Below are 11,221 nucleotides of genomic sequence, written 5' to 3'. Positions count from 1 at the left end.
TTTTGTGGAAATTGAATCAGTTATTAAAAGCCTTCATACGAAGAAAAGTAAGACATTACCAGTGAATTCTTTCAGACATTTAGCAAAGAAATTACCCCAATTTCATGCATATTCTTCCAGTATAGAGAAAAAGGAAATAGTTCCAAACAGTCTGAGTTCATCCTAAGCTTGATACCAAAACCAGACCAGGACATCACAATATAGAAAAAAAAGCTTGTAACATGCAAAAAGGATAATGTTATCACTACTGAGTGAGGTTAGTTTTCCATGCATGCAACTGTGATTTAACATTTTAAAAAATGAGTTTACCACATTTTGTAAAAGGAGGAGAATATCCCTAACCAGTGTGGCTGTTGAATGAGTGTTGTCCTCCAAAGCAAAATGTCGCTGGTTCAATTCCCTGTTAGGGCACATGCCTGGGTTGCAGTTTGGTCTCCCATTGGAGTATGTAGGAGAGGCAACCAACTGATGTTTCTCTCAGACAAGATCTTTCTCTCCCTCCCTTTCCTTCTCTCTAAAACTAACTAACTAACTAACTAAATAAATAAATAAATAAAATTTTAAAAGGAGGAAAATATAGTTATCTCAGTAAGATGCAAATTGAAAAAAAATGGTTTGATAAAATTTTATATTTTTTGTTTTAAAACAAACAAATGAAAAACTCCTGGTAAACTATGGATAGAACTTCCCTCAACTGATACAGATGCAGTATACAGCATAGACATTGTGGTAAAATATTAAAGTTTTACCCTTGAGATCAAGAACATCCCAAGGATACATACAGTCACTGCTTCCATTTCACATTGTGCTAGAGATAGTGGCCATACAATATGGCAAGAAAAAGAAATGAAAGGCATAAAGATATTTGAAAAGGAAGAAATAAAAGTCATACATTTGCAGATGATACAACCATGTACACTGAAAATACAAATGAATTTACCCGCTATTAGTTGGATGGGATGAATGTTATAGTCCAGTTATTAGTTGATTAGATATGAAAGAACTCTAAGGCATTTCATATCATATGCTTTCACTGTGGGTTGAGTGTAACTGAAGAGCAGATCGAGTGGGCAAAAAGCCTTAGCATTCAGGCCACACCTACATTTGGTTGGTGTGTAAATTGGTGTAACTTTTCTGAGGCTAATTTTACCAACGTAAATGTGACATTTACAATGTGACAGTGTAATCGTGACATCCCTTTAATTCAGCAATTTCATTTCTATGAATTTGTCTTATGGAACTACTTGCTACAATTTTCATGAAAGGAATTTCACAGAAGCAAATTTTTTTAATTAACTGTGGTTTGTAGTTATATTAATTTTAATACACACATACAATTTTATTCAAAGTGTACATTTAACCTTTTAATATGATTTAGGGATAAATACTTCTATTGAGTAGGTAAGTTTTTGTCTGCTAAGCTGAAAGAAGTATTCCCTAGTGCTTTTGTGTCTTTTAGTGTGAGAATAACTTGTTTAATAAAATTATATAATGTCTCTTATTCTGAGAGTGAGTCCGTCAACTCAGGCTTTTTTATCAAGTGCCACACAAGTTTCATTCTGATATAGTTTGATTTCCCTATGACATTATATACCTGCTTGAAGACCAAGACTTCAAGACATTATTCCTCTCTTAAAATGAAATATGTCTGAAAACCCCCAATCAACTTCCTCTAAAGCTTGACTAGACCAGTAGCTCTGCCTGTAGATAAGCTACTTTAAATGGCAGAAACAGGCAGTATAAATGAAGGCAAGTTTGGAAGTGTTCTATAGAATCTGGAATAGCACCATTTTGCCCACGTGCAACCCCGCACGGGAGGTGAAGCGCAGGCCAGCCTGACTTCTGAGCCTGCGGTGGTTCTGTTCGTGATGCAGTGTATATTGCAATGCAGGACGTGCTGGTCGTATCGGGCACTGCTCCAGGCACTTGGCACCTACCTCTCACTAAAACAACTTCGGTGAGCTGCCTACTGATTCATAAGGTTACAGATTTATGAACTCAAACTTGGCTATTAATTAAATGCCCTTCAATTTTAGTTTGTAAAAAAATAATTACCATTAATTCCTTAAAAAAACACACACACACGCACACCTGGTTTCTGGCCTTGGACCAAAATGTTCTAAAAAAATAAATAAATAAATCAGTAACTATTTAGGTCTTGCTCAGCTTCAAATTCCTGAACTGCTTTCAGTTCATTGCAGCCCAAACATGCAGTGACGTTCAGTAAGCCTCCAGGTGACTTCTGAGCAATATACATAGCTCACATTTTGTGTTTTGAAACTTGTAAACACCACATGCTGATTCTAAAGTCCCAATGATTTTTTTTGTTCCTGTAAAATGGTCTCTTCTACTTTATCTTCAGTAAAGGAGAGTCAGCCAGCTGGTAGATAAACTCAATAAGGAGCAGTTTTACTTTCTGGAGTGGAACTGAGTGCTTATTTTGAAATAATTTTCTGATTGCAGTTTAAAAAAAAAACAAAAAGTGATCTCTCCAATATGAAGTATGTGGTCATAAAAGAGAGGACAAGATTTTTTTAACAGTTGTCCTCTGTTAAACATAAGCTTTCATGTTCAAAATGCCAAAATGCCAATTGTTTCATTTTTTAGTATTTTTCTGTAGTAACCAAAGTATTTTAGTTTCTACCAGGGACAATCATCTGAACCACACAAAGGTACACATAAGCCTGTTTCTGAATCGTGTAGTTTAGTTACATTCATTACTCAGATTTTAAAATATGTTGATGGTTTGTCTTTCATCACTTGGTCTTAGGCATATTTAAATTTTAAATTGCCAATCAAATTCAATGCTGACAACTTAAATATTTTATATAATGGTGAAAAAAGCTGAGAACTGAGTTACAGATTAAAAAAATCAAAGTATATTTACTTATGTGCAAAATCTAAAAAAACAAAACAAATGAACAAACTAAACGAAACAGAAACAAACTCACAGAAAAGAGAACAAACTGGTGGTTGTCAGAGGGGGCAGTAGGTGGGTGCCCAGGAGGAAAAGGGGGGGATTGAGCACTACAGGTGGCCAGTCACGAAGTAAGTCACAGGGACGTGAAGTACAGCAGAAGGAACAGAGCCAACGGCAGCACAGCACCTGTGTATGGTGGTGACAGGTGGTCACTAGGCCACCGTGATGATCACTTTGTAAGGTGTATAAGCATGGGATCGCAATACTGTGTACTTGAAACTAACATGATATTGTAAGTCAATTATAATTAAAAATAAATTTTAAAAATCAAAGTGTACATACAACAAAGCAGAAATATTAGAAGAGGGATGAATTGTCTTTTGTTTTAAAGACATAGTCTAAAAATATGACTTCTTTGAATCTCACAATTCAATGACCAACTTAAGTGTATTTTTTAATGTGAAAGGACACATTATAAAACTGTCAACAACTGAAGTATGGGTATAAAATGTATACAGTACAGTCTTAAGCTTTCTCACAATTATGTAAAACACTTAAAAATTGTATATATTTATATCAATTATACATAAGCATATATATCAATTATTTACAAGTATATATAACACATAATGATATATTTCCATATGTGAACAGCATAGATTGCTAAGTAACTAGCACAGAGATAAGGCTGAGTTTGTGTCTGAACAGTAGAGTGAGTCACATTACTCAGAGGGGGCACATGGTGCAAGCAGGGCAGCAGGCCAGGGCCCGCCCACCACATCTGACCCACCGCCTGCTTTTGTACGTAAGCTGCATTGGAGCACAGTCGTGCCCAATCATTTCCAGTGTCTGTGCCCACTCTCCTGCTGCAGTGTCAGAGCTGAGTAGTCGGGACAAAGACCCTACAGCCTGCAAAGCCTGAAATATTTACTGTCTGTCCCTTTACAGAAAAAAGTTTACTGACCCCTGGATCTGATGAATGAGTCAGACTGTGAGCTAAATATTTCTCTCGCTATTCCAATAAGTGTTTGTTTTACGTACAGGAATTCCCTCTTCTGGGTTTTGACTAATGCATCTAAAATGGAACATGAGACAGGCCAAAATAGCCTAAATGTCCACATTAGTATCTGCCTTTAAATTTATCTATAGTACATGTTTTGTATGGCTGTGTTATATCTGCTGAATATATATATAAACTCACTTTTTGCAATCTTAAGGACCCTCTCCCTTGAAATCATGGTCTCTTGGACTTAATTCATGTTTGTGAACCATACTCTTGGTTGTCAACATTTTGAATCATATTTCTTTGGCGGGATGACAGAGATTTTTTTCATTAGATGTTCTAAATGGCACTAAGAAAGCCCTGGCTGGGTAGCTCAGTTGGTTAGAGTGCCATCCCAATATGTGAAGGGCGCAAGTTCAATCCCCAGTCAGGGGATTGTGAGAATCAACCCATGAATGCATGAATAGTGGAACAACAAATTGGTGTTTCTCTCTCTCAAAATCAATAAAATACATACATACATACATACATACATAAATAGCACTAAGAACTAGAGGGAAATGAATAGCTCACTCCATTTGCTCTGGAGCCTTGTCCTCACTGTGTAAAATATAAAAGAATCGTTATCACTTTTGGAAACCCAGAAAGAAAATCATGGTAGAGAATATTTATGAGCCTCCATTATATGCCAGGCACTGGGTACTCTACACTCATTCTCTCATTTCATCCACACAAGCTTAAGAAATAGGTTGGAATATTATCCCTGTTTCACAAACCAGGAAACTAAGTCTTCATTAAGAGACTTGCCCAAGGCCTGGCTCAAGAATATTGTCTTCTACACTGAAAGGTCACCAGTTCGATTCTCAGTCAGGGACATACCTAGGTCTCAGGTTTGATCTTTGTCCCCTCCTTCTTGAATGAGAATAAAATAAACCTTCAGAAAAAGAAGATGCTTGACCAAAATCACACAACCAGTAATTGACAGAGCCGGGACTCACACATAGAATTGTCAGATTACAAAGTCCGTGCTCTTAATCTTACTATTAAATAATAGTGTTAGTGTTTTATGCACTGTAAAATAGCTGCCCATGTCCTTCAACATGTTAAGACAACCAAACTGGAGAATATAATGGAATTACCTGGTCAATTGACATCTCTGTTTCTCATCACTGGCAAACCCCAACGGGAGTGCCATTCTTTGCTGCCATTCCTTCCTTCCTGCCTGGTCTACCTTTCCCACCCCATCCCCACCTCCGGCCCCACCCCCACCCCCAACCTGCATTGCCTACTCTGAGGTGAGCTGGGAAATCCTGCCTTCAGGGTCTCTGGCATCTCATCTTATTTCTCATTCTCAGCATGTAGACACATGCCAGCTTCTGAAGGCCATGAAACAAGAAAAGATGCTGCTATTTTTATTGCAGAAATCACAAATAGGCAGATCTGATGGATGCAGAAGGGCAATAGTGTGCAGTTTATAAGCCCACTGCCTGTGGGAAGTCCCAGTGGCTGGTATACCGAGCAGCCTGTGGGAGACAGTGTCTGAGGGGTTGGAGGGCTCCTCTGGGCGAGCTGGCTTCATGACTCAAAGATTCAGTGCAAAGATGGGAGGGCATTTTAAATGTCCCTTATAGTGCACATTTGGGCAATGAATATTTATTTATAAACACAGAGATGGATAAAGCATGTTTCCTGTGATTTCAATTTGGAGATCTCAAAGGCAAACAGAATTAAGATCCTCTCTTCCTTAGTTCAGATACTTGACAGATGGTACTACGGCTTCCTTAGGCCCAGCCAGTATAGAGCCTCTTAGATTTGTAAACTGGAGTTTCTTCCAGGTGGGCACTGGTGGTCCTGTAACGTAAAAACTCGTTCAAGTAATTTTATCTGGGGATGGCGTGGGGTGGCAACCTAAAATGTCAGCATCATACTTAATGCACGAACAACACAAGAGACATTCTGATACATAGAGAAACATCACAAAAATGCTTATCACTACTGCTATCCTACTACTAGTTAACATTGTAGCAGAAACATTAGTCAATACAATTAAGCAAGAGAAAGAACGTAGGGGTAACAAACTTGGACAAGATAAAGTGATCACTATTTGTAAATAAATATAATTATAAACATAAAACCTTAAAGAGAACCCTAACAAACCACAAACAATGAGAGAATTTAATGCGATGATGGGGTACAGGATAAGGATCCTAAATTAATGTGCAGAACCTAACGGCTACCGCGACGCAGTGTCACCGTCGCACCTGCTGATAATTGTCTCCAGTAAAGGGCACAACTGACTTTTGTTTACATTTTTTATTTAAAGGCAATATGTTTATTTTCCCAACTCTGAAAAGCCTTCAAGTCCATGGCCTCAAATTGCCCAACCGAATCTTTCTGGGCCAATATAGAGAATAAGGTAAGCTAATTAAGCATTTTTCCTAAGCAGCCTATTTAAAAAAAACGCAGAATTTTTGGCATGTTTGTCATCAGGACCACCTCAGTTTGCTCCCTCCCCTGTCACGGTGGTGGTCCTACCTGAGACTTTTTAGTTTATGTGAATTGGGTCTTTTGAGCATTTTCAAAGAAAAGGCAGCTTTCCGGGCTAGATTGTTACAGCTATTTCAATACTTACTGTACACACGTCTCCTGTAATAACACTTCAAATCAGATGATGCTGACCCAGTTAGAGCTAAGGATTAAAGAAATCTGCTTAGAATTTAATTGTGTCCACTAGAGCAACTGCCAAGAGAAATACATTCCACAGAATGCCCTTCAGAGAGCCTCTCATTAGCCAGACTGCAAAACTTTGATTTCCTTTCCCTTGATGTATGACCGCCTGGAATTCACTGAAACGTGCATGTACTATATGCTCAAAATGGTCACAACATATTGGGTTAGTCTTTCATGTTTCTTGGATGCCATATAGTCCTATGTAGAACTTAGTCATTCATAGCTTTACCCTAAAATAAAAAATGGAGGTCATATAATTTTAATATAAACTGTATACACTCTAGATATTTTCTTTTGTATAATTTTTACACAACTTCAAAAACATCAGACTTGTGAAAAACAAAGCATTGCCTTTTAAGCTACACCCAGTTTTTCTGACTCTAAGCCTTTACTTTGAAATTCCAAGAAAACAAATGCAGTCTATTCTTCCTCCCATCAACCAGATGCCATAGAATCTGCCCAGAAATATCTCTGTGCTTTGCCTAATCTCTGCTAATTTTGCATTTATCCTTGCCTGTATATTTGATTCTATGTCAGATCTGTTGTTATCTGTGTTTTGTCTAAAATGTGTTTTTACTATGTGTCCTATGACAAATGTATTTACATCAGCATTATCTACCATAGACTGGAAATTCTCAAAAGGTAGGATTTTTAACACTATGGTTTTGAACCTTGGCTCCGCAGTAAGACCAGCTGGGGTGCATTTGTACATTCAGTTATGTGAATGTTGCCTCTAAGGGTTTCAATTCAGTAGATGTAGGATGGGCCCATACTTCATTATTTTTAAAAAACATTTTTAATTGATTTTTTCAAAAGACAGTGACAGAAAGAGAGAAACATCAATCTGTTGGTGCATTTATTTATGCATGCATTGGCTGATTCTTACATGTACCTGGACTGGGGATGGAGCCCACGACCTTGACATATCGGGACAACACTCTAACCGACCAAGGTACCCGGCCAGGGCACTTCAGTATTTTTAGAAAGCTTTATAGGTAATTCTGATGTATGGCTGAGAGTTGAGAAGAGTTGAGAGATGCTTTTTATAAAATTACGCTTAATTTGCCCTCGCTGGTGTGGTTCAGTGGATTGAGTACCAGCCTGCAAACTGAACGGTCACTGGTTTGATTCCCAGCCAGGGCACATGCCTGGGTTTCAGGCCAGATTCCCAACTGGGGGCGCTCGAGAGGCAACTGATTGATGTTTCTCTCCCTTTCTTTCTCCCTCCCTTCCCCTCTCTCTAAAAATAAATATATATATAAAAAAATTACACCTAGTTCTATCCACAGCACCTAGAGTAATTGTCTGGCACATAGACAGCCCTCAAAAACTGTTCACATATTGGTGAACTGGACTGAGATTGAGCTGCACTTGAAGGGTCACTGACAGTCACTGCAAGTCCGATGACTCTAAGTAAATAAAATACTGTTTTGTAGTTGTCATCTGAGCCCACCAAGTTATCAGTTTAACCTAGACAGGCCCAATCTCTTTTGTAACTGAAGAAAAATTGGTAAGGAGATTCTGGTTGCTAGCAATCTAAGATTGCACAAACAATATGCCTTTGTTGTCATAAAACATTATTTTGATTTATGGAGTCCTTTCCTTTGAATTAAAAATGAATAAATAGACATGCATTCAAATAAGTTTCACATAAAAGATCCCAAACCTGAGTTATATGATTCAATAAGTTAAAATTCCCAAAGATTTGCGGGGGATGTAATAATGGAAGTCAGCGATTTTCTTAGCATAAACCCATTCCACTCCTGGTGGTTTCTACAACAGCAATTGGTATGTGATAACCCAAAAGCTATGAGAATTAACTGAACTTGAATGACAGAGCCCAAAGGCAAACCCTGGCACCCTTGTGGAATACCGCCCCATCTTTCTTATCTCTGGGATGCTTCTCAAATGCAAGGTGCATCACAATCACCTGCTTATTAAACAGAGTCCTGGGCCTCATCCCCGGACGTCCTGATTGAGCAGCTTGGCCACCAAGCCCAGGAATCTGCGTGTTTAACAGCCACTCCAGATTGATTCCGATGCAGTGGGTGTGACGCCTGCAAAAAAGATGCTCTGGGTTATACTTTCTGTTTCATGACCAGTAGCCAAAGGAAACCTATGCAAGTGCTTAACAGCCTCGGCCATCGTGCAGATTTCCTGTGCTAGGTGTGTGACACTGTTTTTATTAAACCTGTTCACCACAGAACTTTATATTACCCTTGGAGACATTTATTCCTGGGTGGACTTCAGTCTTGGAGTCAGTGTTTTCAAACCCAGTGAATTTAAGTGTTTTACCAACGCTGTTGGGAGTGTGTTACAAGCCCTACCCTTTAATCTGAGTGAAAATAGAATACCAACTCCACTAAAACAACTTCAAGTAGAATTCATAATCTAGTCAGGAGAGAATGCTACTCAGTCATCTCAACACAACAGCAGTTCTCTGTAGTGGGGAGCAGTCGGTGTGCACCAAACGCTGTGATTGTGTCCAGTGAGCACGGTGGTCTGGCGCGGCGAGGCCCCTGTGGCAAGAGAGGAGAGAGGGAAGGGAACACTAGTGACTCTTGCCAGCTGCTTCGGGAGTGCCGGATTCTCCCAACTTTGGGCTAAGGTGTCCAAGAGGGACCTGAGGTCAGCGCCATCCCTGCTGCCCCTTCTTAACTTTTCTAGTCTTTTTCCTCCTCTCTCTGGTGCTGTACATTTTTGCTTTGCCTTACTTTTTCTCGGAGCTGTTAGTGAAGTCTGAGGCCCAGCACCCTCTGAAGGGGGTTGTTTGACCTTTTCGAAAGATGGCTGGGTGACACAATTACTGGCAGGCTATCTATCAAAGGTCTCACTTTCAAGACTGAAAGGGCACAACAGTGTGTAAAACCAACCCGCCTTTTCCTCCCTTTGGATGCTCACAGTGGTAATTAAAGTCTATTGTGATGATCTCTGAAATGGGGAGGAAATGGGAAGCCAGTATCCTGAAGCTGAATTGGAACTCCAGACAAGCTGCCAATGCGCGGCTGAGTCACCAAAAGGTCTCCAAGCTGTTTGCCATCTATCAGCACAGTAGGATGTTAGAATGGAATCTGCGAAAAACAAATGACTCAGTTTTCCTTTTTAGAAAATGCTCAATTTCAGCTGCCTGATTTCCCTGTTGAAATGAAAAGGACAAAACCACGACTGACCATGAGCAGTAACAACCACTTCCTGCATTGGTGCCAGTCGCAAAGGGGAGGCTTCCCAAAGCTCATTGATGCTCTGGGTACTTTTTACAGAAGCTACGACGTTAAGTGCCAGGAAGAGGAGATGTAAGTCAAAGGAAGAGTCAACCATGTACTTATTTCCTGCTTTGTCAGATGCATGTGATAGGAAAAAATGAGAAGGCCTATGTTTCTGTCCCAGTTTTTCTATTTACACACTATGTGACCTTGGCAGGTCATCCTTTTTGAGAATGTTTCCTTGTCTATGCAATGAGAACAGTGTCTGCATCAGAGGGTGGATGCGAAGGACGGTGACTTGAGCTAGAATACCCGAGTCAGTGTTCATTCTAAGCCCCACAAAACTGTGAGGTGCGTTCGCTGATGGGAGGGTATTTGGAGAGATGATGATGGATCCTGGGTCACAAAGTGAGGTGACAGGAGAGTGTGCTGTTAACACATTTAGACAAGAATGAGTAAAGTTTGAATGGATTCTCATTACCACAGGCATATTTTTATATGTGTGACAATGGACCTACATTTTAAAAGTTTAATCATGTTATCATTGATTTCAAAGTATTATGTAGCAAATGCTCAAAAGTACACATTTCTTATCAAAGTAATAACAGCCATCACTTACTGCTCCCTTCCAGGGGTGTCCATGGGCTGTCCACAGCCCATGGGCTGCATGCAGCCTGGGATGGCTATGAATACATCCCAACACAAAACCGTAAATTTACTTAAAACCTTTTTTTTTTTTGCTCATCAGTTTTCATCAATATTTGCATATTTAGTGTGTGGGCCAAGACAAGTCTTCTTCTTTCAGTGTGGCCCAGAGATGCCAAAAGGCTGGGCACTCCTGCCTTAGACTGAGCACAGGGGTAGACTCTTCAGACCATTTCGGTGAAGCATGGCCCTGGGAGGCAGGGGCTCTCAGCAGCCACTAGCAGCAACTCTCTGCAGCAGGTATTATTATTCCTACTTCACAGGTGATGGAACTGACCAAAATTAAAATTTTAAAAACTTTCCCAGCATCGTACGTCTAATAAGCAGTGGAATAGAGTTTCAAACTCCAGTGTGCCTGTCTCTAATGGATGCATGCTTGACCACCAAAATCTTGAAGCTGCACTATTTTCCATTGAATTGGAACAGAAGTCTCATCTCTGTGACAAGGTGACCTTGACTTCAGTTTCAGTCTTTGAAATTGGTACAGGATGATGGGAGTAGCTAAAACGCATTCACACACAGCTGGCCCCTGTCAACCATGGACTTGCTATGAAGAAGTGCGAGGTAACTGACGAGGTGTCAGAAAGTGTAAGTTCTTATTTCTGCCTTCATAGGGACTGGGTGTGTGTCCTTGAGCAAGTAGTTCAAACCCTGAGCCCT

The 11,221-nt window shown here is 39.8% G+C and overlaps 1 protein-coding gene and 1 long non-coding RNA gene across 2 annotated transcripts in view; one reads left to right on the top strand and one right to left on the bottom strand.

The window, feature by feature from the left end:
- ARHGAP29 (Rho GTPase activating protein 29) overlaps positions 1–10,158 on the top strand; it is a 50,604-nt gene extending 40,446 nt beyond the window's left edge. The window contains exon 6 of the mRNA XM_036027494.1: positions 10,078–10,158. Within this exon, the coding sequence (XP_035883387.1) occupies positions 10,078–10,158 (81 nt within the window). The remainder of the gene's footprint in view (positions 1–10,077) is intronic.
- On the bottom strand, positions 5,323–6,916 carry LOC118500698. Its single transcript, XR_004903274.1, has 2 exons — positions 6,459–6,916; positions 5,323–5,774 (listed from the first exon to the last, which is right to left on the bottom strand). It is a non-coding gene; the product is annotated as an uncharacterized LOC118500698 (long non-coding RNA).
- Positions 10,159–11,221: the final 1,063 nt, after the last annotated feature.

Source organism: Phyllostomus discolor, chromosome 5 (assembly GCF_004126475.2).
Source record: "Phyllostomus discolor isolate MPI-MPIP mPhyDis1 chromosome 5, mPhyDis1.pri.v3, whole genome shotgun sequence".
Taxonomy (NCBI): Eukaryota; Metazoa; Chordata; class Mammalia; order Chiroptera; family Phyllostomidae; genus Phyllostomus; species Phyllostomus discolor.
Note: the sequence above shows the minus strand (reverse complement) of the source record. Positions and strands in the feature narration are given on the sequence as shown.